Genomic DNA, 27,759 nt, shown 5'->3' on the forward strand with positions numbered 1-27,759 from the left:
TTTTACAGAAAAAAAAAAAGTTCTTACTGATTTCAAAGAGAGAAACATCCATGGGATCAGCTGCCTCCTGCATGCCCCCTACTGGGGGATCAGGCCGCAACCTGGGCTTGTGCCCTGATCCAGAATAGAACCAGTGACCTCTTGGTGCCTGGGATGACACTCAACCAACTGAGCCACACTGGCCAGGGCCATGAAGGTTTCTGAAGTCTGCTGCATGGTGAGCCGCAAGGATTGCACCCACTTTCCCCTCCATCTCCCAAAGATAGCACCCAGAACAGGGCTCTGCACACAATATAGAGTCTAGACCAGTGGTTCTCAACCTTCTGGCCCTTTAAATACAGTTCCTCATGTTGTGACCCAACCATAAAATTATTTTCGTTGCGACTTCATAACTGTAATGTTGCTACTGTTATGAATCATAATGTAAATATCTGATATGCAGGATGGTCTTAGGCGACCCCTGTGAAAGGGTTGTTCCACTGCCAAAGGGGTCGCGACCCACAGGTTGAGAACCACTGCAATAGACTGTCAATTGGTGCTGACACTCAGGGCTCCCAGCTCACCATCTCCTTCCCCCACCTCCTCAGATTGAGAGCGGCCTGATTTTGATCTGAAACAAAAAGTAGAGTGCCTCCAAGTATGTGGGCCCCAATAGACTCCTAGGCCCTTTCCTGTTCTGGACAACAACCCTTTGTGATTCTTGGGGTGGGTTCAGCAATGAGGAAGGAGGCCCTACTATATTTTCTTCTATATCATTTTATAACATAACTTCTTCCCCTCTAGCTTTCTCCACTGATGTCTGCTCCCAGTTTATTTCCCTCCAATCCCTGTCTCCTGCCCCCTCTTTATTTCTTTCTCTATAAGCCAAGTCCTGCTTCAACACACTTTTCAATGCCACAGTTTGGGAGAGAGGAAAGTATTAAGTATAGAATTATCGAAGGGATTTCTTTTTTTCATAAAGAAATGCATCTTTATTATTTTCAAGTACATATGTAGTGCCTCAAACTAATGTCTTATAAAAGGTCACCAAGTAAAGGCCTTGCAGATGTTTCTTTAACAAATACATAAGAATTAATGGTAATTAGCCCATACACTCACAACTTCTAAATGGCGATTCCTAAAGTGCTTGAAAAGGATTGTTTTAGGGAGTCTAAATATGCCACCCTTAGCAATATTGTTTATGCTCTTAATTTACTAAGCAATTGCCTTTTGTATTAATTGTACAAAGATAAACTTTTGTCCACAGTCAATAAATCTCAAATTAACCAGGTTCTAACTTATGTGGTTTCCCACTTCGTTTTCCGAGCCCAAGGCAATGTCACTCACTTCAAGGCACTTCCCATAAAGCAGAATTCCGCTGTAATGAAGTAACAGGCCTTGGGAGGTGGCTTATGGGCTTGGCCTAGAGTTTGCTTTTTCTGCTTCCTTCCTTCCTTTCTGCCTTAGGCCTTCCGTTTTCCTTCGTGTCTCTCACTTGCTTTGTTCATCTAGGTCTCTCTGCAGGACACGCCCAGTGCCTTCTAAACCAGCCTTAAAGAATGGGCAGAGCTGCCTGCGGAGCAGAAACGCTAGGAGGAGAGGGAGGAAGGGAGGGAACAGTATCTCCCGTAGGAACAGGAAACCAACTGCGGGCACCATGAGAAAGTGGCACAGTGAACATCAGATGAAGGGCGTTGGCCTGGGAGGAGCAGCCCGGCGGACTGCGAGGCAAAGGCAGGTTCCTACTGCTTTCCCTCTGGTCTGACCATGTTCATGACCGAAGCTGACTCTGCATGTCCCTTGAAGACAGGAAGCTCTGGGAACCCCTGCACCCCAATTCCAGCTGTTGGCCAGGGAGCTCCTGGCTTGGCGGTGCCTAGGACTATAGCAGGTTCATCAGCATGGGCATGAGGGGAGAGGGGCGAGAGGGGCAGGGAATGGACGGGCAGCCATCCCTCTCAGAACAATGTGGAACTTCCGAGTTCCCAGCATTCCAAAGGGCAGGTGTCACCAAGTGCGTGTGATCGAGAGAGCTGGGGCATCGGTGATGTGCCGCCTGGGCCTCACGGACCAGACAGACCACCAAGCAAGGTCAGTGGGAACTCTGGGTGTGGATCTCAGAGATGATGATGACACTGACCTTGGTCTGCTGGCAGGGCACTCTAAAAGACTGGGACCCAGAGCTGGAGCCCAGGCGTCTACCTGGAGATCCCAGATGTCCAATGCATGGATCTCTTTCCTTTCCCTGCCTCTCCCCCTGCTGGTGGCCACCGCCCCCATCCCCTGACCTCTCACTGTCTGCGCCTGCCCGGTCTCCTCCAGAGGCTCCTAACTAGCCGGGACTGGGAGACAGGCCGGCTTCCCAACCAGCTTCCCTTTCCGGCCTCGACAGGAGGAACCATCTGTGATTTCTGGGTCAGACGGGGAAGCAGGGGGCAGAGCTGGGCAGGAAGAGGAAGAGGGGTGAAGGTGGGACGTGGGGTGCAGCTGGGGACCTGAGACCGTTTCCTTCCTCCTGGTTAGACGTGTTCCTGCCTTTGGAAGTTGGTCTGTTCTAGTGAGGGGTGGGGGCAGAGGGACAGGGAATGGGGCGGCTGGAGTAGCCTTCAGTTCCTCCTAAAAATAGACAGCATGGTGGAGTGGGAGGGACCAGGACCCGGGGAGAGTGTCTAATCTGACTGCGCAGAGTTAGGTCTCTGGGGCCATCACCCCACCCTTATTTGCCCACCCCACCCCCATTTAGCCTATTAAATGGCCTCATTCTTTCTCCCCAAATCTTCCCCTGAAGCCACCCTCCCCGTCACCACCCTGCAGCTCCTCCAGGGCGCCCCGTCTTCCCGTCCGGGCTCTTCTTTCCAGCGTGCTCAGTAGTATGTCTCCTTTTCCACCCAGCCTGTTGGAGAGATTTGGGGGTGCGGGTTGCCAGGTGAGCACCAAAAGAGGGCAGGGGCTGGGGTGGTGGAGGCCAGGTGGCTGGGGGCCTGGGGCAGGGGTAAGTGACTGTGGGCAGGTGAAAAGGGAGGGGAGAAGACCCAGTGAGCTGGGGCCGTAGATGCTCGTACTTCGCCCAGGAGAGGGAGGGCATAGAGTGGCTGGAGGTCAACATGCAGATGGCTGCAGTGGCTCTTCAGGCAACAGATGAGTTTCTAGAGGGGCCGCCACCTAGTGCTGCTGAGCAGGGGTGTGGGCAGAGGGTGGGCAGCTCTTGTAGTTTTTTCAGGAGAAGTCAGGAATGTTGATTTTCTGTGAGAGCGCCCAAGTTTTACATATTGGGCAATTAAAAAACCACGCACGTGCGTGAGAGAGGGCAGGCCAGACCAAACATTATCCATGGGCTGTATTTGGCTTACAGGCCATCCTTCTCACCCTCCAGGAAGTGATCAAAATGCTTGTTGGGCCGAAACTTGTTTGGCTCAGTGGATAGAGCGTCGGCCTGTGGACCGAAAGGTCCCGGGTTCGATTCCGGTCAAGGGCATGTACCTGGGTTGCGGGCACATCCCCAGTAGGAGATGTGCAGGAGGCAGCTGATCGATGTTTCTCTCCCATCGATGTTTCTAACTCTCTATCTCTCTCCCTTCCTCTCAGTGAAAAATCAATAAAATATATATATTTTTAAAAAATGCTTGTTGGGGAAAAACACACGTGGCTGAGGCCTGGGAGTCAGGAGGCCTTGGCTGTAGTGTCTGTTGTGCTGTATGACCCTGGACAAATAATTGGTCTCTCTGTATCTGTAAAATGTGGAGGTGGGACAGATGGCCGCCAGGGCCTTTCTAGCTCTGATGTTCTGTGATTCCAGGTGGAAGGTGCAAGGCCTCAGAGACCAACTGAGGGGACCAGAGAAATCTGAGAGAAAGAGGGTGCGGAGGACAGACTCAACAGCCAGGGCCCCGGGACTGGGGCCCCAGCATCTGCAGGCTCTGAGGAAAGGACGGGGCCCTGTAGTTGGAATGGAGTTGGGGTGGGGGTGCCTGGAGGGGTCAGTGGGGGTTGCGTCTTCTGGGGGTTGGGTGGGGTGCGGAGGTGCTTACCTCCGGGGTATCGCCTCAGGATGAGCTTCCGGACCTCATCGTAGATGAAGATGAGGAGGCTGTAGGGGACGGCGCAGAACCACCAGGTGACCCTGAAGGCAGCAGAGGAGAGTGTTAGGAACATCAGAGGCTGGTTCCAGCACGGAGGACTGGAATGGACCAGAACTTGGATCCTAGAAGGTGCCCTTTTAATTTTTACTTGTTTGTTTGTGAGAGAGGAAGGGGGAGAGGGAGGGAGAGAGACTTGTTGTTCCACTTATTTATGCATTCACTGGTTGACTCTTGTATGTGTCCTGACCTGGGATCAAACCTGCAACCTTGGCGTATAGGGCCAGCTGAGCACCCAGCCAGGATGGAAGCTGCCTTTTTAAAGAAATACTCACTTGAGCGGGTACATGCGGAGGGCCACACCCATGCCTGGGCAGTAGGACAGGAAGGCAGCCAGCGCTGTCTCTTCCAGGAGCCCAAAAATCAAAATCTTGTTCCTGGAAAAACAAGGAAAGGAGGGTTAAGTGGCATCTGAAGGGAGGGCAGGAGGGAGAGATCCAGGGACCCCTGGTGGTGGAGGGGAGAGAGGCAAGAGGAAATGTGGGGGAAAGGTCCTCAGTGCATCTTCCCGCGCTCTCTGCGGGCACCTCATGCTGTGTGTAAGCCGAGAAGGAGCTTCTTTCATGGTTATGCTTAGCGATGTTACCCCTTATTGCTGCCTAGAGCACACATATTCATCCATTAGATAAATCACTTTTCTGTGTTGGGTGATGTGCTCTGTCCTGGAGACGCCTCAGAAATAGTCATATCACTCCTTCTCGTCCCCTCTGCTTAAAACATGACTGTGGATATGCAGCTGGGTGACTAAAGCCTTTGTCCCCAAGCTGAGAGCGACGTCATGGCGGTCATCCTCCTGGGCTGGGGGTGGGGGGGCCGTGAGCGCCCCCTGGCGGGGAGCTGGGGGCGGCGCTCACTTCATGCCCTGCTGGAAGACCGAGTTGCGGCGGGTCTTGCAGATGATGAGGTCGGCCCACTGCACGACCACGATGCTGGCGAAGAAGGCCGTGTGGCAGGTGAACTCCACCACCTTCCGCTGCTCATAGGTCTGCAGAGGGGCGGGCAGAGAGGCAGCAGCGTGAGAAGAACCGGCAGGACCGGCGTGCGGCGCCGTTCGGGGCCACTGTTAGACCCTGGGCACCCCGTCCCCTCTGAGCCCCCCGCCCCCGGTGGCCACTCTGCCAGGCGTTTAGCCCCTCCTTTCATACCCACGGGTCCGCACGCACACAGCCCCGCTCACCCACTCCTGCCCGTAGCTGTCCTCCAGGTCATTGGTGGACCGGTCATCCCAGTCGAGGCGGATCCCCAGCAGCCGTGTGGGCAGGAAACCGTTCTCAGCCAGGATCACGAAGTAGGTGAAGAAGCCGCCCAGTGCCTGGATCATCCCTGTGGGTCGTGGGCAAAACGCAGGGCCAGGGTCAGAGCGGGAAGCCGGACGGGGCCAGCACCGACAGGCCAGACATGTCTGTCCCCGGCCCTTGGGCAAGCGGGCCCCGTCCTGGACTCCCAAAGCCGGGGCGAGAGTTCCCTTGGGCTCCCTCCGAGCCCGGGGCCGGCCGCACCGATCTGCCCGTAGGCCATGCTGATGAGTCTCTCGTTCACCAGCTTGTCCGTCTGCGGGTTCCGCGGCTGCCGCTTCATGATGTCGCTCTCAGCGGCCTCGTAGGCCAAGGAGATGGCAGGGACCTGTGTGGGGTGGAGAGTGGGGGACAGAGGGCGTCGGGGGGTGCCTGGGGCTCGCCTTCTCTGCAGCCAGCACGGCCTGGTCAGCTGCCCTTGGTCCTTCTCTCTTTCCACCTGCTGCCCACTGTGCCCACTGCGCCCACGTGGTTGCCTGGCCTGTCCCCCCCGCCAGCCCTTGGCCTCACCATGTCAGTGCCCAGGTCGATGCAGAGGATGGTGACGGTGCCCAGCGGCAGGGGGATGTTGACAATGATGAAGAACAGGAAGGGCGTGATCTCGGGGATGTTGCTGGTCAGAGTGTACGCGATGGATTTCTTCAGGTTGTCAAAGATCAGGCGGCCTGGGGAGATTCCGGGAGCACCAGGGAGCTGGGGGGGACCCTCCCCTCCCCTCCCCTCCCCTCGCCCTGGGGTGTGGCTGCCTGACTCTCTGGGAGAGGAAGACTGTGTGTGAGGGAAGCTCACGGCGCGGCAGACGCCTGGGAGCCTGAGCTGGCTCTGTGGTTGGGTAAAAGGCATGGGGGGTAGGTGTGCAGGCGTCCCTGTCCTCACCCTCCTCCACGCCCGTGACGATGGAGGCGAAGTTGTCGTCCAGCAGGATCATGTCGGCTGCCTGCTTAGAGACGTCGGAGCCCGAGATGCCCATGGCGATGCCGATGTCCGCCTTCTTCAGCGCCGGGGAGTCGTTCACCCCGTCGCCCGTCACCGCCACGATGGCTCCCTGGGAGAAGGGACAGCCACGCTGGAGGGTGCGGGTCCCGCGCCGGCCGCCCCCTGCCGTGGGCCGCCCCGCTCACCTGCCGCTGGCAGCCCTCCACGATGATGAGCTTCTGCTGCGGAGACGTCCGCGCAAAGACGATCTCCGTGTGGTTCCGGAGGATCTCGTCCAGCTGCTCCGACGTCATGTCCTTCAGGTCAGAGCCGTGCACCACACACGCCTTGGCCTCTCTGGAGGGCAGGACACAGGTGCTGTCCCCGCCTCACCCAGCCTCTCCCCACTGCCTGGCCCAACAACCTCCCCTCCCCCCAGCCTCCCGACCAGGGAGCTGTTTTCCTCTCTCTCTCTCTCTCTCTCTCTGTCTCTCTCTCTCTCTCTCTCTCACAGGAAGTGATGCTAGAATGTTAGATCCGCGCCATGCGTGTAATCATAGTCCAGTTTCCTGGGCTTGCACTCATTCCCTCATACATATTTCATTGCTATAGCCTCTGCAGTGTAGACAGCATCTTAATTTTGTAGTCGAGAAAATGGGGGCTCCGGGCCGAAACCGGTTTGGCTCAGTGGAATAAAGCGTTGGTCTGCGGACTGAAAGGTCCCAGGTTCGATTCCGGTCAAGGGCATGTACCTGGGTTGCAGGCACATCCCCAGTAGGAGATGTGCAGGAGGCAGCTGATCGATGTTTCTCTCTCATCGATATTTCTAACTCTCTGTCTCTCCCCCTTCCTCTCTGTAAAAAATCAATAAAAAATATTTTTAAAAAATGGAGGCTCCAGAACGTAAGGGGACATGTCCAAGGTCACACAGATAAACAGTGACACAGCTCGGACATACGCAGGACTGAGGAACCAGAGGAAAGGCCAGTACAGGTCGCAGAGGTGCTGTCCCGATTCCCTGGTCTGACTGGGGCGCCCTGCGGGAGAGAGTGGGTTGGCTGGGGGCAGGGCGTCCTGCAAAGGCCTCACCTGGGGTTGACTTGGCTGACGGGGATGTTGAGCCGGGCAGCAATGTCCTCCACGGTTTCATTGCCCTCTGATATAATGCCCACGCCTTTGGCAATGGCCTTGGCTGTGATTGGGTGGTCCCCGGTCACCATGATCACCTGGCGGGGAGGAGGAAAGAGAACGAAGAACGGGACAGCAGCATTAAGCCTGGGCCCCCCACCTTGCCAGCCTGTTCCTTTCCCAAAGTTAGGAAAAGGCAGATGGTGGGCTCTCAGATCCCAGCTGAAACAGTGGGAGTGCACGTGTGTGTGTGTGTGTGTGTGTGTGAGTGTGTGTGTGTGTGAGTGTGTGTGAGTGTGTGAGTGTGAGTGTGTGTGTGAGTGTGTGTGTGTGAGTGTGTGTGTGTGAGAGTGTGAGTGTGTGTGTGTGAGTGTGTGTGTGAGTGTGTGTGTGAGAGTGTGAGTGTGTGTGAGAGCGTGAGTGTGTGTGTGTGTGAGAGTGTGAGTGTGTGTGTGTGAGTGTGTGTGTGTGAGAGTGTGTGTGTGAGAGCGTGAGTGTGTGTGTGAGTGTGTGTGAGTGTGAGTGTGTGTGTGTGAGTGTGTGAGTGTGTGTGTGAGAGTGTGAGTGTGTGTGAGTGTGTGTGTGAGTGTGAGTGTGTGTGTGTGAGAGAGAGTGTGTGTGTGTGTGAGTGTGAGTGTGTGTGAGAGTGAGTGTGTGTGAGTGTGTGTGTGAGTGTGAGTGTGTGTGTGAGTGTGTGTGAGTGTGTGTGAGAGTGTGTGAGTGTGTGTGTGTGAGTGTGTGTGTGTGAGTGTGTGTGTGAGAGTGTGTGTGAGTGTGTGTGTGAGAGTGTGTGAGTGTGTGTGTGTGAGTGTGTGAGTGTGTGTGAGAGTGTGTGTGTGAGAGTGTGTGTGTGTATGTGTGTGAGTGTGTGTGTGTGTGTGAGTGTGTGTGTGTGAGTGTGGGAGTGTGTGTTCAGACGGGAGGTCGGGGAGAGACAATGACAAGTTGTGTTCTGGGGATCAGAGCGCGTTTGTTTAAATGGAGGAAAGCTGCCATGACAGAATGACATGCTAATGAGGGTCCCTAGGAAGAGAAACCTCCAAGATTGTTTGGGAGTTTGGAGTTCACGGGCTCTGAGACTGTCGGCGCTAGCAGGACCCTTCACCGCTTCCTCCTGTTACCTGTGAGGAAGCAAAGGCTGAGAAAGGGCCAGGATTTGCTCCAGGGCACAGGGAGCCAGAAGTAGGACGTGGCTTTCTTAGGGTCCAATATGATTGCTGCAGGGCATCTAACTGGTCAGATCGGAGTAAGGGTGACAGGGAGAGAGCCCTCCCTCCCCACTCCCCTGGTGTTCGTTGTGTTTCAGAATGGATGGAGCTGGGTGGGGAGGGGCGGCATCTGAGAGGCTGGCTAAGAGGCTATTCTAAGCATAAGGTAATCAGAGCTGGACTAGGATATAGCATTTGCATGTGTGGGTTTATGGGGCAAATCACACAGATACTAAGAGAAGGCCTCACTGCCTTCTCTTCCACCCCTAACACCCCACTGAAACTGCCCCCCAAGGCTACATGTGCCTCCCAGTTGAAAACCAATAGCAGGCCGTCAAACCTCAGAGGAAAGGAAGGGGAGGATGGGAGGGAAGAAGTAAGAAGTCAACCAAAGATCTTGTGTGCATGTATATAAGCATGACCAATGGACACAGACAGTAGGGAGGCGAGGGCATGTGCTGGGCAGCGTGAGTGGCTGGGGGGAGGTCAGTGGGGGAAAAAGGAGACATATGCAATACTTTCAACAATAAAGAATTTAAATTAAAAGAAAGAAAGCCCTAGCTGGTTTGGCTCAGTGGATAGAGCATCAGCCTGCAGACTGAAGGGTCCCAGGTTCAATTCCAGTCAAGGGCACATACTCAGGTTGCAGGCTCGATCCCCAGTAGGGGTGTGCAGATGGCAGCCGATCAATGATTCTCCCACCCCACTGCTAGCCGCTCACCCTCCTCAATGCCCATCCGTGACATTGGAGGCAAAGTTTGGTTTGGCTCAATGGATAGAGTGTCACCCTGTGGACTGAAAGGTCCAGGGTTTGATTCCGGTCAAGTCCTCATCCTCCTTGACTCCTCTCAGGCATTTGGCACTGCTCACCACCCTCCTTAAAAAGATGTCCTCCTGCCCTAACTGGTTTGGCTCAGTGGATGGAGCGTTGGCCTGCGGACTGAAGGGTCCCAGGTTCGATTCCGGTCAAGGGCATGTACCTTGGTTTCGGGCACATCCCCAGTAGGGGGTGTGCAGGAGGCAGCTGATCGATGTTTCTCTCTCATCGATGTTTCTAACTCTCTATCCCTCTCCTTTTCTCTCTGTAAAAAATTAATAAAATATATTTAAAAAGAAAAAAAATGATGTCCTCCCATGGCTTCCATGGACCCTTTGTTCCTGGTTCCTCTCCACCCTCTGGTTCCTTTCCCTCCCTCCTCAGGGAGGCAGCCAAGACAGTAGAAGTGGCCTAGCAGTCAGAAGACTACCTGAGTGGACATGCTCTCTTGCCCCGGCTCTGGGACCTTAGACAAGTGCCTCACTGAGTCTCAGCACGCGGAGACGATGAGTTCTACCTTTCACGTAGGTCATGGAGAGTATGTGACGTGGGTGGATGCCCAACAACTGTTAGCCGTGTCTTATCGCCCTCTCCCCTCGGTCACTGGTTCCGATTCCTGCCCGCGCCCCTAAATGTTGGTGTGGTCCAGGGCTTCATTCTCCCCGTCTTTCTAGACCCCACGCTCTTTTCCTGGGCAGTGTGAAGCAGAACAATTTGTAATTATCCAGAGTTTAACTGGATCCAATCTCCAGTCCTGGCCCTCTTTCTTGAGCTCTAAACCACATTCCAACTTTCTCTGCAACATCTCTCCCCAGGTGTCTTATAGATTCTTTGAATGGAAGGTCAAATTGAACTCATCATCTCTACTGCCGCCACCACCAAGCCTGCTGCTCACCTCCCTGCCTTAGCAACTATCCCTTTCATGCAGGCCCTTTGTCTCCGATACCTTCCTCACCTCCCATATCCAGTTTAGTCACCAAGTTCTCACAAGGTTCCTTGAGTGTAACGACTCCCTTTTGTCTCTGCCCTTGTTCAGGTCACCGTCCCTTGCCTGAACTATTGCAATCGCTTCTTGCCTGTCTCCCTGACTTCAGTTCTTCTCCAAATTGAGGCCTTCCTCCATCTAGAAGCTAGATGTGTCCTGTGACACCCGTGGCTCTCTGTGGACCCCAGGGTAAAGCCCAAGTCTGGCATTTAAGCAAAGTCCTTCCACCTGGTCCTGGCCCGTCTGTCTCAATTCCCAGTGCTCCTCTGCCACCTCTCCCTGCAACCCACGCAAATGCCCGGTACAGTCTAACCACAGAGTACACGCTGTTCCCTGCTCTTGACCTGCCTTCCTCTCTCTCGCAGCCTTACAAAATACTTGTCAACCTTCAAGGCCCAGATCAAATATCATGCCCTCTATAAAACATTGTCCAATTCCCTGAGGCAGAATTAACTGCTCCCTGCTGTGGCTTCCCATGGAGGGGCCTTCCCCAGGCCTCTGCGATAGTTCTGATCATGGCAAGAGGCAGGCTAAGGAGCAGGCCATGCTTCATATAGCCAGCCCACTTCTTCCTGGCAGATTTATTTGGGGAAAGCTACGTACCCGCTCTAAGTCTCAGCTTGTTTTATTTTTAAATGGGGATAGGGAAGCCTACCTCAGGGACAGAGTGGTAGGGGGTTCAGAATCATATACAGACACATATATACAGACAAGTCCTCTGGTGTGATGGTTGAGACCTAGCAGACTGCCTCGGTTCAAATCCCGGCCCTACCACTTGTGGACTGTGTGTTCTTGGGCATGCTACTTTGTGCCTTGGTCCCTCTGTGTAAGAAAGGGAAAATATTAGTGTCTTCTTACAGGGTTGTTGTGAAGATTAAATGAGATGTTACAGGTTTAGTGCTAACAGTAGTGCCTGATTCATATAAAGTCTTACAAAACAATTGGCTGTTTTTGTTATGAGAGTATCTGACCTATAGTAAGTGCTCAACTCCCCTAGCTATTATGATTGTTCTGTGATTAATCAATTGTTCTGTGATTAATCAATTGTAAAGGCATTCATTTCCCCTGAGAGACCATGAACTCTGGCGGTCAGGCTATATCTGTTCACCTTTGAGTCTCCAGTGCCTAGCGCAGTACCTGACCCTCAGTACACAGGGAGAGTTGAACTTACGTGGTGATAGGTGAGATGCTGAGAAAAAGAGGAGGAAGCAGTGGCACCGTACCTGGTGAGTCACTAGGTTAAGGGGGGGGGGGGTGTTAAAGTGCTGTATCTATCTTTTTGTTTGTTTGGTTTTTGTTAATCCTCACCAGAGGATATTTTCTCCTTTGCTTTTCAGAGAGTAGAAAGGAGGGAGGGAGGTAAGCAGAGAGGGGAGAGAGAGAGAGGGAGAGAGAGAAACATTGATATGGGAAAGACACATTGACTGGTTGCCTCCCACATGCGCCCTGACTGGGGGCAGGGAGCAAACCTGCAGGCCAGTTACGTGCCCTTGACCGGGAATCAAACTTGTAGACCCTTCATTACGCGGGCCGACACTCCAACCACTGAGCACACCAGCACCTTGAACAGTGCCTGGCACATAGTTGGAAAATGACAAATATTTGTTAAATGAAGAGCAACTGCAGCACCAAGGAGGGAGTGGCCACTGAGAAGCAATGACAGCTGGACAAGGAAACATGGGAGAGGGGTGCTAAGCGGAATGAGTGCTGGAGCCAGTCTGCAGGGTTCTGTGGGGGGGCTGCAGGGGTTGGGGGAGTGAGTGGATGCAGACTGGAGCCTGCTAACCCCATCCCAAATGGCCTGGGACAGTGGGCAGTAGCTGGGAGGGGCAGGACACCATATCCCCAAGATAGGGGTGCCATATCAGCTTGCCATCAGAACAGAAGGAGCCACGCCAGGGAGGGAGAGGTTCGATGTGGGAAACTGGGCACTCTGAGCACAAGGGACAAGAAGGGTGAGCTCTCCACGGCCGTGGCCGACCTTTCCTTGCAGATGACAGCTGCCCCTCCCAGTCAGCGAGAAAAAGATCACCAGGGGCGTGGGTGCCCCCAGGCCAACAGCCCCTGCATTCTCTTGACCAGGGGTCCTCAAACTACAGCCCGCGGGCCACATGCAAATACAAATATTGTATTTGTTCCCGTTTTGTGTTTTTACTTCAAAATAAGATATGTGCAGTGTGCATAGGAATTTGTTCATAGTTTTTTTTTTTAAACTATAGTCCGGCCCTCCCACGGTCTGAGGGACAGTGAGCTGGCCCCCTGTTTAAAAAGTTTGAGGACCCCTGCTCTTGACCTTCCGAGGGTGGAAGGAGAGGCTGAAGGGGAGCAGTGAGGCTGGTACCTTGATGCCTGCACTCCGACACTTGCCCACAGCGTCAGGCACAGCCGCCCGCGGAGGGTCGATCATGGACATGAGCCCCACGAAGCAGAGCTTCTCCGTGGGGAAGTTCAGCTCCTCGGTGTCGAACTTGAAGCCACGAGGAAACTTTCCAGAGGGCAGATTCAGTTGACAGAACCCTGAAGGAGGAGGGGGGAGGCAGAGGGGAGGATCGAGAGCAGCAAGGTGGCTGCCTGAACACCCCTAACGCTCCTCATCCCAGGGAAGCCTCTGGGGCTTGGGAATCCCCCTCGCAGCCCCGCTCCCTGCTTCTGGACCCTCACCCAGCACTCGCTCCCCAAGTCCTCCCAGCTCCATGTAGGCGTTCTGAAAGGCGTCTTGCATCTCCTTGTCCAGCGGGATCTCCTTGCCCTGCACCAGGATGGAGGAGCACCGGTCCAGGATGCGCTCGGGGGCCCCCTTCATCACCAGCACGTGGCTCTGGGGGCTGTCTTCTCGCTCGTGGATGGACAGCTGGAGAGAGGATGGGCAGTGACAGAGGGGGCCATAACTGTCTTATTAGCCCCAATGCCCAGCACGGGGCCTGGGACAGAGCAGAGGCTGGTAAGAAACCCCCCCTTAATAAAATTACCTCTGACTCATCAACCCTTGTCGAATAGGGACAGTGTCTGTGTGTGGAGAGATGTTTGAAACAAAAGTCCCAAGCCTGTAACCTGAGAGTCACTTTCCTAGGACATTCATTGACTCAGCAAATGTTTATTCAGATCAGTTAAGACAGGCCTTGTGCATGGGCTAGGTGGCTTTGTTGTCAGCATTCCCCACCACTCAGCTAGCCTCGGCGGGACTTTACCTCTGTGGCCTACATAGGACGTAGCTGAGACTGTGTTATTGGCATTTCCCAAATGCTTACAGGTGGAGGGATACGCTAAGGAGATTTCAGAAGTATGTTTCAACTGAGTGTGATGAAAGGGTTGAGAGACTGGGGCCAGAGGAGGGGGAGAGCTTGGAGGAAGAGTCAAGAGGGTGGGAGGAATGAAGGAATGAAGGTTGGGAGCTAAGGGGCAATGGCAACCAGACATGTAGTCACCCAAGTTGCCCTGGGGAATAAGACAGGGGTGAGAGGACATGATACCCAGATGCCTCCACTTCTCATGTTGATGACTCCCCCTTGGCTTTGTGCACCCCCTCATTTCTGTCCCTCCCATTCCCCTGTCCCAGTTCCCTAACCAGACCTGGTACTTGTTGGTGGAGTTGAAAGGAATCTCCGCCACCTTGGGGTTCCTGTCCCTCATCTTCCTCACAGAGCCGCAGGACAGCTCAATGCACTTGAGCAGAGCTGACTCGGAGGCGTCGCCAGCTGTGTCGCGCTGCCAGGAGAATTAAGTGTCACAGTGGGGCCGGAGAAGGATGGAGGGCCAAGAGGAGAGGCCATGAAACCTTGGAGGCCACCGCAGGGTATGAGGGGAAGCTGGGCATCAGCAAAGGGCACAGGCCATGGAGACGGCCCTGACCCCCTACCTTAGACACAGAGATGTTCTCCTGCCCACCCTTGAAGACGGCTCGGTTGCAGAGGCCAGCAATCCGAGACAGGGCCGTCCATGTCGCGGATCGCTTGTCAAATGTGGCCCCTGGGAGAAAATGAGGGAGAACCAGGAGCTTGGTTCCCCTTTAGAGCTCTTCTCTCTCTCCACCCACTCTACCACCCAGTGTCCTGGACACCTGCCAGACCCCTTCACCCCTCTGGGCTGCCCAATCACCAGACTGGTCTTCCGTGGTGTCAGCCTCATGGATCTGATTGTCAAACCACATATGGGCGACGGTCATACGGTTCTGGGTGAGGGTGCCCGTCTTGTCAGAGCAGATGGTGGAGGTGGAGCCCAGGGTCTCCACCGCCTCCAGGTTCTTCACCAGGCAGTTCTTCCTCGCCATGCGCTTGGCGGTCAGGGTCAGACACACCTGGCAGAAAGAGAGGAGCATACAAAAGGGCCACGCCTGAGCCGGAGATGTCTATGACCTTCCCCCAGAGCATGGCTCTATCCCTCCTCTCTTGATCCTACTCCACAAACACGAGTGGGACCTAGGTGTGAGCAGTTGAACCGAGATCATGGGTGTATATTTAGGTGAAATGTCCAGTATGGAGTTGAAGACATTTGTCTAGAGCTCCAGAGAGGCCAGAGTAGAGCTGGGCGAAGGGATGTGAGAGTCACCCACACAGAATGGGCAGTGAAAACTGGGCTCACTTAAGCGTGTTAAGGAGAAGAGCAGAGAGCTGAGGCCTGAGACTCAGCTTTGGGGAGAAGGAGAGGACCCTGCTGGGGACAGAGGAGAGGAGAACCAGGATAGCGACATGTCACAGTCATCAGTGAAGGACAGGGTTCCCGGCAGGTGGATAAAGGGTTCCTTTCGGCAGCAGAGTTGAGCAGAGGAGCTGAGAAAAGGTCTCTGGGTTCGCTCGGTGGTCACTGGTGACCTTTGGGAGAGCATTTGCAGAAGAGTGTTGGCCAGGACGAGCTCTGGGTGACAGGAGTAGATGAATAGCACATGGGTGGTGAGAAGAGGCAACTATGACGAGCTGTGGGAGGGAGGCTGCCTGCCAAAGTATAGCCCAACCGGAGATTTTTCAGACTCAACCTCTGAGCCGTGGCCTAAATGACCCTTTTCAGACTCACACGCTAAGCCATGTATTAAATGAGAATCTGATATGTGATTTTAAGGGCTGGCAGTGAAAACATTGCTGAGGAGCAAGGAGCCTCTAGCACTGTTGAGGAAAGGGTAACACCTCCGCCTGACCACTCACCGTGACGGTGGCCAGCAGCCCCTCGGGCACGTTGGCCACGATGATGCCGATGAGGAAGATGACTGCCTCCAGCCAGCTGTAGCCCAGGATGAGGGACAGCACGAAGAAGGAGATGCCCAGAAACACAGCCACCCCTGTGATCAGCTGGATGAAGTGTTCAATCTCCATGGCTATCGGGGTCCGCCCCACCTCCAGGCCTGAGGCCAGAGTGGCTATGCGGCCCATCACCGTCCGGTCACCTGTGGCGATCACGATGCCCCTGGCAGTGCCTGCAACACAGGAAGAGTCTCCAGGCTCGGTGCCTTGGGTCCCAGGATCTGTGTCCTGTCCCACTTCCTGAGGAAGGAAATCCACCAGAGACTCTGCTCCCGGAGTGTCAGTAGATTGTTCCTCCCAGGGCTCTCTCTTCTTGCCCACATCGCCAACCCCCAGCTCAGTGCAACAGCAAGTCATTTTCTCTTACACTTGGGCCTGTGGGAAGAGCTTGCAAATAAACTCAAAGTTCAAACTGAGGAGATTCAATAAGTGAAACAAAAATATTGCCTGCAGTACTTCAGTAAAATCAATCTCCTACATATTACCCACAAACGATGTGTTTACATATTATAAACACAAAGTAAGGCACTTATTATGGACTAGAAGCCCAATGCACAAAATTCGTGCAAGGGGCTCAGCCCTCGCAGCCCAGGCTTTGTCTTTGTCCGGTCCGGTCTAATTAGCATATTATGCTTTTATTATTATATGTTTTCCATGTAGTCTTAAGATTTTCTTTCTCAACATTAGGCATGAATCCCATAAAAGAAGTTAGGCAATTACTGACCCTCACGTAGACGTTAAAGGGGCCTACAGGGGAGGAGAGCTGGGGCAGTGGGAAGAGCATGCATGTTGGAGTCAGCCAAACCTGAGCTTGAATCCTTATTCGAGTCCCTACCTAGGGGTTATTTTAACAATTAAATCAGATTGTGCTGTAAAACCTAGACCAGTGCTTAGCACATAGTAGACACTCATCAAATGTTAGTTCCATTCATTTCCTATACTTTCTTCAAGACCAATTTTAGAGTAAGCCATGGGAATATTTTACTACGCATTTTTAACATTTATGAAACTTCAGAATATCAGTATATTAAAAAGTCAGGAAACTTAATGTGAGGTGATTTTCATTATAATTCCAACTTGCTGAAAGAGGGGAGAAGCCCAGAAACACATATCCACTGAAGGGAAACGACAGATATAAAGAGAAAGGTGTGGAGGTGGGGAAGGTCTTCTTTGGCTCACTTTCTGAGGCCCCTGGCATAGTCGGGCCTCTTTCTCCCACCAGCTCTTGCCCTCTCTGCCCTCAGCCCTGACTCGGTTCACTGGTCTTTGGTCATCTCTAGAACCCAGAACAGGGATGGGGCAACCTGGGCAGCCTGAGCATGACAATTTCTCTTGGCGAAGCACAGTCCTAGCTACAGCCCGAAGGAGGGCCCAAGTATCCACTGGGCTTGGAAGCTTTCCTGCCCCTCCCCCAGCCCGGGGCTCTGGGCAAAGCAAGGGCCAGAGATGGAGGCAACAAGTCCCAAACCCAGGAAAAACAGAAGCCTTCAGTCAAGCCAAAGACACCCAAGAGTCAAGGCTGGCTTGGGACGGGTGTGCATGTGAGTGGGTGATGTGTGTCATATGTGTGTATGTGTGTATGATGTGTGAGTGTCAGAGTGTGTAAATGTGAGTGTGTGTGGTAGGGGTGGGGGAACTTGGCCAAGACCTAAAGGCTTTGGAATCCACTCAGTGTTACGGTGGACAGAACAGAGATCTTTCTGTGGGAGGTAACTTTTCCATGGAGTTGTGCCATCCCAGGCAATACCCTGCTCTCTGGAAGGGATTATTTCTGGAATATTCAGGGATCCCCATCCCCAAGTCCTCAGTTCCCTCCTCTAGAGCAGGGTTTTTGATGAGTAAGTACAGCCACCCCCCCAATCCTGCTGGGGGTTCAGGATTCAGACGCCTCCCTCTGTGGGTGCTGGGACGAGGGGCCCCCGCCAGGCTGGCCTCTCACCTTCCACACAGTTGGTAGAGAAGAAACAGATGTTGCGGGTCTCCAGGGGGTTCTCATGGGTAAACTCAGGGGAGCGGGTCTGGGGCTCTGACTCCCCAGTTAGGGATGAGTTGTCCACCTGGGGAGGAAGCAGGGAGGGTGTAGTCATCAGCCTGGCAGGCGCACTTGTGCACACACAGCTGTCTTCCAACTCCAACTGCGCTCAATCTCCATGACACGAGGGACAAAATTACACTTGTCCTCATCACATATTTATAGCATTGCTCAGCTATTGTCCCCTGCGCTGGTTTGGAATCCTAGCTCTGGCAAGATTTTAATGTGACCTTGGGCTAGTTACTTAAGCCTCCACTCATCTGTAAAATGGGGGATGTCATCAGAATCTATGCACTGCACAACTCCAGGGGGTGCCATCAACACTGTAGTCTCTGAAAATGGCACGGCCTCGTGTGGCCACATGCACCAGCCCTGCATGATGAGACCGTCCTCACAGAGCTGAAGTACATAAAACATCTGACAATAACTGGGACTCAATACAAGGTGGCTGTAAAGCGGGTTTCAAAGACACACCGAGGGCACAGAGCAGTCATCACACACAGGTACAAGGAGACAGCGCCTCAGCGCGATCAGGTGCAGCTGGGGGGTACGGGGTAGGTGTTGGCATTTGGATCTGGCCCTTCCGATCTTCAAACCTCTAACTGGGCCCCTCTCAGCTCTACCCGGCCTTCTTCCTAGACGCCGCCAGTGCTCTGGCTCGGCCTCCTCACCTTGCAGCCGTGAGACGAGATGATCCGCAGGTCAGCAGGCACGCGGTCTCCACCCTTCACCTCCACCAGGTCTCCCACCACCACTTCCTCCGCGTTGATCTGCATCTTCTCGCCCTCCCGCACGACGAGGGCTTGCTGCAAGGAGGCCACGGGCACCTCATGCAGTCTCCACCCCTACTTTTCTCTCCTGCTGCTTTTCCACCTCCTCTTCAGCCCCACGGAGGAGGAGGAGAAGCCCTTAGCAACAAAACTAGGTCCTGGGGTAGAGACCGAGGGGGACTTGTTGTCCAAGCCTCCATCTCAGAGCGCCAAGTTGAGAAGGGAGGAGCTGGACCCGCCCAGAAACCATATGCCCCAGCCCAGCGCCCCGCCTGGCTGTCTACCTGCGGAACCATGTTCTTGAAGGAGTCCATGATCTTGGAGCTCTTGGCCTCTTGGTAGTAGGAGAAGCAGCCCGTGACGATGACCACAGCTGCCAGCACCACGCCCAGATAGAGCTGGCAAGGAGACAGGGTTTGAGAGACCTGCCCGTCTCTCAACCCTCAGCGGTAACTGCCACATGGGACAAGCTACCTTGTCTGTGACTGGAAGTGAAAATGGTCGAGGAAAGTCCTTCTCTCTTATTTCCCCCTCAGTCTTCCAGTCCCCAACCTCCTAAGGCTGGAAGCCGTGGTGAGAGTCTTAGGGAGTTCCCAGGACTACAGTGGGGCCTTGACTTACGAGTGTCCTGACTAATGAGTTTTTTGAGATACGAGCTGTCTCTCGGCCGATTTTTTGCTTTGAGTTGCGAGTTAAAATTCGGGTTACGAGCCAGCCTCAGATACCCCATTGCTAGTTGGCGCAGCGAACGTCACAGTGAACTCCACAACATCAGCCCAGCATCACGTGTCTCACTCGTTCACTTTTTGATTTGAAATACGAGTAATTTGAGTTACGAGATCCGTCACGGAATGAATGAAACTCGTAAGTCAAGGCCCCACTGTAGGTCTTCTCTAGGGTGTGAAGGCTGAGGGATGGGCAGACAAGCCCACTTACGTGTAAAGGAACAGAGAGGGGCTCTCTCGTCCTTGAGTGGTTGTGTGCCTGTGTGTGTCGGGGTGCGTATAGGTATGTATAGAAGCCTCACCCATTTTCAGCCTAAAGGGCCCTGTGACGTGAGGGTCTTGCTCCCTGCCCCCCAGCTAGACTGGAGATTTGGGGTTGGAGGACAGAGCCATGGGCTGGTCCAGGGGCCAGGCATCCCAGCTCACATTGTCGTTGGACGGTTCATCTTCCATGGCAGCCTGGATGCCGTAGGCCAGGAAGCAGAGGATGGCCCCGATCCACAGAAGGATGGAGAAGCCCCCGAAAAGCTGGCGACAGAACTTGACCCACTCGGGGGTTGTTGGGGGCGGGGTGAGGGCGTTGGGCCCGTCCCGGGCCAGAATGTCCTGGGCCCGCTGGTTGGTGAGGCCCTGAGGGAGGCAAGGAGGAGCGTGGGAGTTTGCATCCGCCACCAGTCTGGCCCCTCACCGCGTCCCGCCAGCTCGTTGGCCGGGAGTAAGGCCCTGGTGGAGGGGAAATCCCACCTGGTTGGAAGGGCTGAGGGGCCAGAGGAGAGGCCACGTGAAGGAGGGGGGGTTTGCAATGGGTGTTAGAGGCCTTGACGGCTGAGGAGGATTTTGATGTGGCCCCGTCTCTGGTCATCACTGGACTGATTCACATTTGGGGCCACAATCATCTCCTCTGGAGGCAGCCTGGCTGAGGCTCACTGGAAAGTCATCTCAATTGGCTCCTCCCCTCCCCACTCCTGTCTCTCTTCCTTCACATTCCCCACATCACCAAGGAGTATTTGTGTTTCTTGCACCAAGGATTTAAGAAGAGCCCTACATTATTGACCATCAGCGTCGCTCGGCCTCAGCAATCGCCCATCGCTTTCCCCAGAAAGCCTGGCCTGTCCCTGCCCCCGGGCCCAGGCTGCCTCCGACGCCCCTCTCTGCATCCGTGACATCCTAGACACGATTCCGAGCTGCACCGCCACACGGCACTGGAGGTCTAGGCACTCCTCTTTGCTACCAGACTTGGAGATCCTTGAAGGCAGAGGACACTTTTTATTTATCTTTCTATCTGTCCACTCATTGATTTAATAAACGTGTTTTGAATGCTAGGCTCTGTTATCAGCTCCGCCCAGAGATGGGCAAGACCCACAGAGGCCTTGTTTTGCGGAGCTTATGATCTAGGGAGGTGACACACAATCAATGATATTAGTGCCAGACAGTGGAAGTGTTACTCAGGGAAATAAGGTTAAAGCAATGGGGGCAGAGAGTTTTCAAAAGGGCAATCCCGGAGGGCCTACAGGAGGAGGTCACACAACCATGTTTTTTACTAATAATGATTTTCTTTTTCAAAGTGATGGGCTTGGCAATCTGACCGTGCTGCTTACTATGGACGTGACCTTGGGAAGCTGCGCTCCTCCTCTGAGTCTCCTTGCTCTGAGAAAGAGGGCCACAGCACCTTCCCTCAAGGATTGAGGGGTTGCAAGGATTAGAAAAATGTATGTAAGACGTACATACATAGCGGGGCCCCAACGTGCCACTGTCAGAATAGTAATAGGTCACTCCCCAATTTCATGTATGTCAGTACCATGAGACGGTGCAACACTGAAGCTGCCTGAGGGAGAGAGAGCCCTGCCTGGAGGCCCTCGGGGCCTGGGTCCCTAAGATCCTGGCTTTCGGGTGGGTACACAGGAAAAGGGCTCAAGACTAGGAAGCAGGGCATCCGGGTTCTTGTTCTGATTCTGCCACCAATTAGTCACCGGGCCTCGGCTTCCCCATCTGTAAAAAGGGTTGGATTGCAGGTGGACGGCCCCTGGCTCCTGATGCCGCTGCATGGCTCTCTCACCTCTTTGGTGCCCTCCAGGCCCCTCCACTCACCTTGGACAGGTCCACTTGGTATTTGCGGCCCAGCTCATCCAAGGACAGCTTGTGGTCGTCCTGGGGAATGGAGACTGAATTACCGTGAGCAGGGAGGCTGCGTGTGTGTGTGTGTGCTTAGAATGTATGTGAGGTCAATGAGAGGCCAGAGGTGAGGCAAGGAGCATGGGGTGGGGGTGGGGGGGAAGGAGGGTGGGGTGGGGGGCAGAGGACCTCACCATGGCCACCTCCTTTTTCAGCTCATCCAGCTCCCTCTCTTTCTGCTTCTTCTTGCCGCCTCCATTCTCTGCAGTGGTGGCGGCAGGCGAGGACTCGCGTCCGGCCTGCAGGAGGAAGGGAGAGCCCCGAGCGTCAGGGAGGGCAGAGGCTGAGCCTCTATTCCCGCCTGAGGGCAGGGAGCCCAGGCCTGCGGAGTGGGGGCAGTGGGGGCAGTGGGTTCGAAGCAGTGATGCTCCAGTGGCGGGAAAGGGGGTGAGGGTGGAGGGAACCCCAGGCCCTTCGTTGGCAAACTATGGACAGAGACACGGGGCTCTATGTCTGAGTTTCAGGGAAGAACTGAGGGGCTCAGGACTCAGGACCCAGGCTTAGCTGTTCGGTGGCTGGACTTCGGAGGAAAAGTCTAAAACTAAACTTCACGTGGCTCTCAGGCGCAGGCATTCTTGGGTTCTCTTGTGAAATCGGAGAAACGTTTTAGCAGGAGCCTCAGGAGGCTGCCGCGCCCCCTCTCCGATTCAGCACCTGAGGTCTCCTGGCCGCCACCACTGGGCGTCCGTCCGTGTCTCCTGGGGAATCCTCGGGGGAGAGGGTGGGGAACGGCCCCTCTGGGGGATGGGGGGGGGCGCTGTGGTGGTTCCCGCCTCCATGCGAGGTGTTCGGGACGCGCTCTTCTATGCTGTGGAGCAGTTTGTTTTTCCGTAAGGAAGGGGGGCCTGGGTGGGACGCGTGGCTGAGGTGCTGGCCTTTTGGGGAAGTACGATGCACGTCTACAGCCACCTTTTCTTCTAGAGAAGCTTCAGGTTCACAGCAAAGTTGAGCAGAAAGTACAGAGAGTTTCCCATATACCCCTGTCCCCACAGGGGTGGTCTCCCCCATCCGCGTCCCCACCAGAGCGGCTCCCTCCTGCTGGTGTGTTCGTTCTGCAAGTGCGTAATGGTCTGGACAGACGCACAGCGACGTGTGTCCACCTCACGGCACCACGCGGCGTCGTGTCGCGGCCTCAGAAACCTCCGGTGGCCAGGATGAAGCCTGCGGCCCACCAGTCAGGACTATGCAATATGCCGGGAATGCGGCAGTTGCCCTGATCGCAGACTGGGAATCCGGGCCCTGGAGAGGGAGGAGTCTGACCAGTGGCCTCAGGGTGAGAGGAGGTGGGCAGCGAGAGTGGACAGCCTGGACCACTAGACGCTAAAGTTTGCACTATCTCCATGCGAAATGTCAATGAGACTGAAGCAGCCCTGGGCAGGGGGAGAGGGGGGAGTGGGGCGGGGGGTGGGGGGCAGCCGGGAGGTCTGCCTCCCTCCAGCAGTGACTTCGGAGAGTCCATGGGATGAATTGAAATGCTTTGGAGTCACAAACTCTGTCCTTGGTGGGAAGGGCTGAGAAGTGGATGAAAGGGAATGGCCAGGCCTGGCAGGGCTCACTGTGGCCCTGGGAGCTCTAGTGAGGCCCCTGGAGCTCCAGGGGCAGGAAGGAGTGGGGGCCGGTGAGCACAGAGCAGGGGTGCCCCTGGGGCAGAGGAGCAGAGCCTGAGGGTTTCTGTACATTCAGATGTAAAATAAAGTCCAAGAAGCTCGGAATCAAATGGATGGTTTTTAAATAATTGCCAGCCCACGGGCAGGCGTTGGGCATGTCGGGTGGTGGCTGGGCACGGCCCACGCAGCACCCCTTCCCTCAGCTTTCCCCCTGTCCTCCTGGCTCAGAGCTGGGGACACCCGGCCCTTCCCCCTCCCCCTGCCCTGGCAAGGATCTCAGCCTCTGTTGCCAGGAGCCTGTGGAGATTTGGGGCCAGCGGGCTGCCTAGGCAAGAAAGAGAGAGAGGAAGCAAGGACCCCCCCCCCCCACCTCCCCAGCCTGTTCTTCCCTCCCCCACCCACAAGTCCCAGTCTGGGGCTTGAATGCTCGGGGAGAACAGAGAGTTCTTTCTGAGAAAGCCAGAGGCTGGGACCCAGGGGGAAGCTGGAAGTCGGCCACTGCTCCCCCCACCCCAGCCTCTCGTGGCAGCTGGAGTGGTGGGTTCCCGCCCGCCCACCCCGCTGTCCCTTTCTCCAGCTCCCACATTGCCCTTCGCAGCCACGGGGTGACGGGTGACAGGCCTTGCTCTGGAGGGGAGGTGCAGGGAAAAGGGACGGAGACGAAGTGGACCCCAGTGTGGGGATGTGGGCAGGGGGTGCTTTTGTCCTCAGGAGTCTCCTGTCGGTTGAACTCCCAGCTCCAGCCCCAAGTCGCCCCACTTCACCCATCCCCAGTCCAGGCAGAACTGGATCAGCTCCCTGACTTGCCACTCAGGCTGGCAGGGGAGGGGACATCCATGCTGAGGGGGGAGCACAGCCCCCAAGCAGCTAGGGTCCCTGAAAAAGTCAAGGTCAAATGGCTTTGCAAGCAGGACCTCTTGCGCTGGGTCCACCCTGATTTAAGGTGAAGCCACGGAGAGGGCCTGGGTGGGGAGTGGGGGGTGGCCTGCCTCTCCTCGGAGGTCCTGCACCCCAGCTGGGACCCCCTTTCCCTCGGGGACCAGGAGATGCCGAGGTGCAGCTAAGGTCCCAAGGCAGCCTATCTTCCCACGGTTGTCACCTCGTCCTTCATGGGGCCCCACTGCAGAGACAGCTCCTCACAGACCCCCGCCCCCCCACCCACACACACACACAGTGGCACCGACGCCCACGCAGGCTTGGAGGTCTGTACGCTCTCAGATCTGCCGCTGAGACCCAAACACAGGTGCTCATCCATGAATGTGTATCAACTCCAGCCGATGGGGAGCAGGCACGTGTGCGCATGTGCACACACACACACACACACACACACACACACACGCACACTCACTCTCACGTTCTATTTATGGTTCCCACCCCAGCTCAGGAACCCTGGTGTCCAAGCTGAGAGTTTTTCCAGCTGCTAAACTCAGTGCAATAACAAGTCCTTGCCTGACCCCTCCAGGGCCCAGAAACTGCCCACAGTCCCACAGGCCCCTCTGTCCTCAGCACCCCCACGGCTCCCTGTGCCCTTTCCCTCGGTGCCTGGCGTTGCACAAAAGGAAAGCCGGTGCCGTGCGAAAAGATTTCATTTCCAAGTATCCAAGGCCCGGTGCCTGCCCCCCGCCCCCCAGTCATGGCTCTTCACCTTCCCCTTGGCATGCCCAGGGCTGCACTGTATCATGGAGGGTGGACGGGGCAGGGGACAGGCAGGCAGCTCTCACCAGCCTCTGGGAAAGTCCTCCAAGCCCATGGCCTGGGCAATGCTGCCAGGAGCCGCGGAGGGGTGCTGGCCTGGGGCCTGGGGACATCGCTTCCCTCCCCACACCCTCCCCAGCTGTCCTGGAGCTCAGGGCGCTGCAGTGGTGTCCGGAGCTGCCTGTGGCTCAGGAGCAGTTGCTCCCCGCCCCTCTTCAACCTCAAACCGGACCTCCATCCTCTCAGGCTGGGGCCCCCAGGGAGACGAAGATTTGCAGGAGCAGGAGCAGGGGAGGAGGGAGGACCAACAGTTGCCAGATACCCCTTCGGAGGTCCGGGGATGTGGGGGGGGGCAGGGGGGGCTGTGCCAGAAATGGACAGAGATGCGATGCGGACGGACGTGCTGGAGGGAGAGCTGGAGGGCTGGGGCTGGTCACGGGTGGGGTGCCGAAGGGGCGCGCTCCTGGGCATGTGAGCAGTGGGTCTGTGGGTGCCTTTGCAGCCAGGGCGCTGTGAGCCCCAAGTTCAAGCCACCCAGCTGGCCAGCTTCTCTCTGTCCCTCCCTCCACAGCCCATCCCACCTCACACTTCCCCTCTACTCTCAGCCTCCAGAGAGCCCTTCTCTCTCCCACGGAGCCATCCTGCTCTCTGGGAATACTCACCCCACGGCCCATCTTGGGGCAGAGTGGCTGAGGGGTCTAGGCTGGAGAGGTTAGCAGGAGACTTCCCAGGCCACTCCGCAGTCTGGGGACGGCCAGAGACCCAGCAGCCAGACAGATGACCAGCAACAGGGTAGCTTTAAATAGGTCCCTCTCCCCCTCGCTCCCGCCTTCCCCTCCTCTGGAAAGAAACGTTTGTTGAAACAGGATCCCTGAGGACTCCTCCCCTCCCGCCCCTAAAGCAACTGGCAGTGGCTGTCAGGAGGTCCTACTGCGTGCTCCCCTCAGCCCCTCCCGTCGCCCCGGGAGGCAGTGCTGAGGAGCTGGGAGTGGGAATGTGCCCCTGGGGCCTGGCACAGGGGAGCAGTCCTCCCAGCGTCCCAGGAAGCCCGAGGGCACAGGGTGCACCTTCCTTGTGATAAGGAAACTCAGGCACAAGGAGATTAAACACTGTAAACGGACAGAACCAGAAGCTAGGTCCCCGGAGCCTCCCTTCAACCCCCCAGGGAAACAGGCTGTTCTTCACTGTGGAGTCCCAGGGACTCTGCAGTCAGAGGAAGCAAATAGCGTTGGAACCCAAACTGGGCCCTGCCCTTGTCAGCAATGCAGAAGGACCTGGTGAGAGCCAAAGGTGGCTCCTGGTATCGCCAGAGTCTGGAGAAGGTGGGGAGGGGTGTCCCCGTTCCCCCCACCCCCAGCTGGAAGGGGTGGGAAGGAGTGTCTGTAACCTTATGCCAGCGAGCACGTGCGTGTGCGTGTGTGTGTGTGTGTGTGTGTGTGTGTGTGTGTCGAGGAGGTGACCCAGGGTGGGACCAGCTGATCTCAAGGTCTTGTTGCTGCTCTTTTGATGAACGAGACAGAGAATGAGGGGCAAAGCGAGGAAGGGAGAACAGAAGGGCAGAGAGAGAGACGAACCCACCCCTGCCTCCTCCGGAAGTAGTCAGAGGAGGGATTGTCCCGGAGGGCCCCGATTTCTATGGACACACAGAGGAAGTGAAGGAAGGCTAGCGGATTGGGGGCAACTCTGAGCATCCTGAGCCCAAAGGAGGCTGGGAGGGAAGGAGGGCAGGGACGGGGCCTTTGGCCTGGAGGCCTCAGGTGCCGCTGGCTGGGCTGGTCTGTCCTTGGCCCCGAGGAAGCTCGGTGCAGAGGCATTACCCACCTGTCCTCCCGCAGATCCATCCGAGGGCACAGGGCTCAAGTCTGAATTCCCCCGGTAACGGGCCCTCCCACTAAGGGTCGGAAGGTCACACCCCCTTCCACCTCCTTCATTCACCTCCTGGCTGACAAGTGGGAGGTGGGTAGGAGGGGGCAGCCACCTTGGCTCTCTGGGCCCCTCCGGGCCCCTCCGCTGACCTTGAATGTGGGCCTGGGAGGGAACAGGCAGAAACAGGAACCCAGCCCAGTTCAGGCCCCTGTGTGCGGGAGAGAGGGGATGCGGCTGACGGTGCAGCAAGAAGCTGGTGGGTAGACATCAGAGAGGCTGCCTCCCTGTCACTGGGAGTCACTGGGAGTCACTGGGAGTCACTGGGAGTCACTGGCCGCAGCGGGAGGTCACTCACATGGGGCAGCTGAAGGGCAGCCTTGTCCCGGCTCAGGGTGGACAGAGGATGACTCGGGAGTTAGGAAGCGCCTGCTCCTTAGTCCTGGGCTGGGGTTCTGGGCTGCCTTCTGCCCAGCCCTCTGCAAGCACCAGGTGCGATCGATGAGAAATCAGCGCTGGGCTCTCCTGGTTTCTACTTCCCCTCCCTCAGCCTGCTGGTTCCTCCCAGAGCTGCCAGCCCCTCCAAGGCCCTGGCTCTGGGCCCTGTGGTCAGGCCCAGGACCGGAAAGGACTGTGCCCTTCCTGTGCCCATACAGCCTGGCAGGCTCCGTGCCTGCTCTGCACTGGGCCAGCGCACAGCCCCAAGGGCACTGCTGCTCCCACATTGGGGCTAGATGACAGATGACAGGACACGGGGCCTATTCCTCCCCCAGGTGCCCCTGAGCACCCTCCCTGCTCAGGTAAGTGTGGGGGCCCTGGGGGGACCTCCTGGGCCTTGACGGTGGGCCAGACTCCAGGACATCAACGGGTGCAGATGCCTGGCCCTCTGATCTGGGAGCCTGGGTTGGGCTCCTGCTTCCTTTGAACAGTCAGTGATGCCAGTTTGGATCGAGGCCCCTGGAATGAGGAATACAGCGGAGAGTAAAAAAGACTTGAAAGCAGGAGGTGGGGGAGGCAGGAGACTGGTCTGGGGCGTGGGTTTGAAAGGCATAGGGCAGAGAGGGGATCGACAAAGGGCGGGATGGGGTCCTGAACCAAATGGGTGGTTGGCATGGGGAAATCTGGGAGGTAGGTGTGTGTGTGTGTGTGTGTGTGTGAGAGAGAGAGAGAGAGAGAGAGAGAGAGTCAGAGAGAGAGACAG

General features: G+C 56.0%; 1 protein-coding gene across 1 annotated transcript; it reads right to left on the reverse strand.

Moving 5' to 3' along the window:
- Positions 1-943: 943 nt before the first annotated feature.
- LOC308534031 (sodium/potassium-transporting ATPase subunit alpha-2) lies at positions 944-25,459 on the reverse strand. The gene is made up of 23 exons (XM_081112312.1): positions 25,358-25,459; positions 21,528-21,632; positions 21,310-21,369; positions 19,648-19,851; positions 18,781-18,894; positions 18,398-18,532; positions 17,634-17,751; positions 15,599-15,867; positions 14,559-14,757; positions 14,320-14,429; positions 14,034-14,168; positions 13,125-13,314; positions 12,805-12,980; positions 7,415-7,551; positions 6,532-6,682; positions 6,287-6,455; positions 5,921-6,075; positions 5,615-5,738; positions 5,293-5,438; positions 4,970-5,100; positions 4,391-4,492; positions 4,008-4,099; positions 944-2,872 (listed from the first exon to the last, which is right to left on the reverse strand). The coding sequence occupies exons 1-23, from the start codon at positions 25,367-25,369 to the stop codon at positions 2,844-2,846; spliced, it is 3,063 nt and encodes a 1,020-aa protein (XP_080968438.1). The 5' UTR covers positions 25,370-25,459; the 3' UTR covers positions 944-2,843.
- Positions 25,460-27,759: the final 2,300 nt, after the last annotated feature.

The sequence above is a fragment of the Myotis nattereri genome (assembly GCF_964212035.1).
Source record: "Myotis nattereri genome assembly, chromosome: 18".
Classification (NCBI taxonomy): domain Eukaryota; kingdom Metazoa; phylum Chordata; class Mammalia; order Chiroptera; family Vespertilionidae; genus Myotis; species Myotis nattereri.

What these genes read in the sequence shown, in the direction of transcription:
- LOC308534031 (XM_081112312.1), bottom strand. An exon ending in GTCGGAGTGCAGGCATCAAG is followed by an intron (nt 7,552 to 12,804) that starts GTACCAGCCTCA and finishes CCTCCCCGCCAG; the next exon opens with GTGATCATGGTGACCGGGGA. An exon ending in TCGACCTGGGCACTGACATG is followed by an intron (nt 5,739 to 5,920) that starts GTGAGGCCAAGG and finishes CACCCCACACAG; the next exon opens with GTCCCTGCCATCTCCTTGGC.